Source organism: Trachymyrmex septentrionalis, unplaced genomic scaffold (genome assembly GCF_001594115.1).
Source record: "Trachymyrmex septentrionalis isolate Tsep2-gDNA-1 unplaced genomic scaffold, Tsep1.0 C3246637, whole genome shotgun sequence".
In the NCBI taxonomy this organism is placed as follows: Eukaryota; Metazoa; Arthropoda; class Insecta; order Hymenoptera; family Formicidae; genus Trachymyrmex; species Trachymyrmex septentrionalis.
The window spans coordinates 1-318 of NW_017302259.1; the positions used below are offsets into that span (position 1 = coordinate 1).

The 318-nt window shown below is 40.3% G+C and overlaps 1 protein-coding gene across 1 annotated transcript; it reads right to left on the bottom strand.

Annotated features, from left to right (window-relative positions):
• Window positions 1-3: 3 nt before the first annotated feature.
• On the bottom strand, window positions 4-315 carry LOC108747215 (the record flags this gene model as incomplete). Its single annotated transcript, XM_018484948.1, has 1 exon — window positions 4-315. A coding segment is annotated over one exon (312 nt), but the record flags the coding sequence as incomplete, so codon positions are not given.
• Between the last annotated feature and the right edge of the window lie 3 nt (window positions 316-318).

The window sequence follows — 318 nt, forward strand, 5'->3', positions numbered from 1 at the left end:
CAATGGCATATCATCAAATGCCTCAAGCAGTAACGAAGACGAAAGACTTTTTAATTCAATATCATCGACGTCTCCCACTAGCTCAGCAGCTTGCACTTTGATAATTTGATGATCTTCCAGTACGAGTTGGGCTGATAATCGAATTGCTTCATTCAATGGAATCTTAACACGATCACAATGAGCTACAAACGTATGTTCCTCGATAACAGCATCTTGGGCTAATTTCCGGCGAGAGATCTGAGTAGCTTTCAAACCTTGAATCTCTACTCCGCCAGCTTTTATCGTGTCTATCTCTTTGTATATTTGTACCTGTAATAC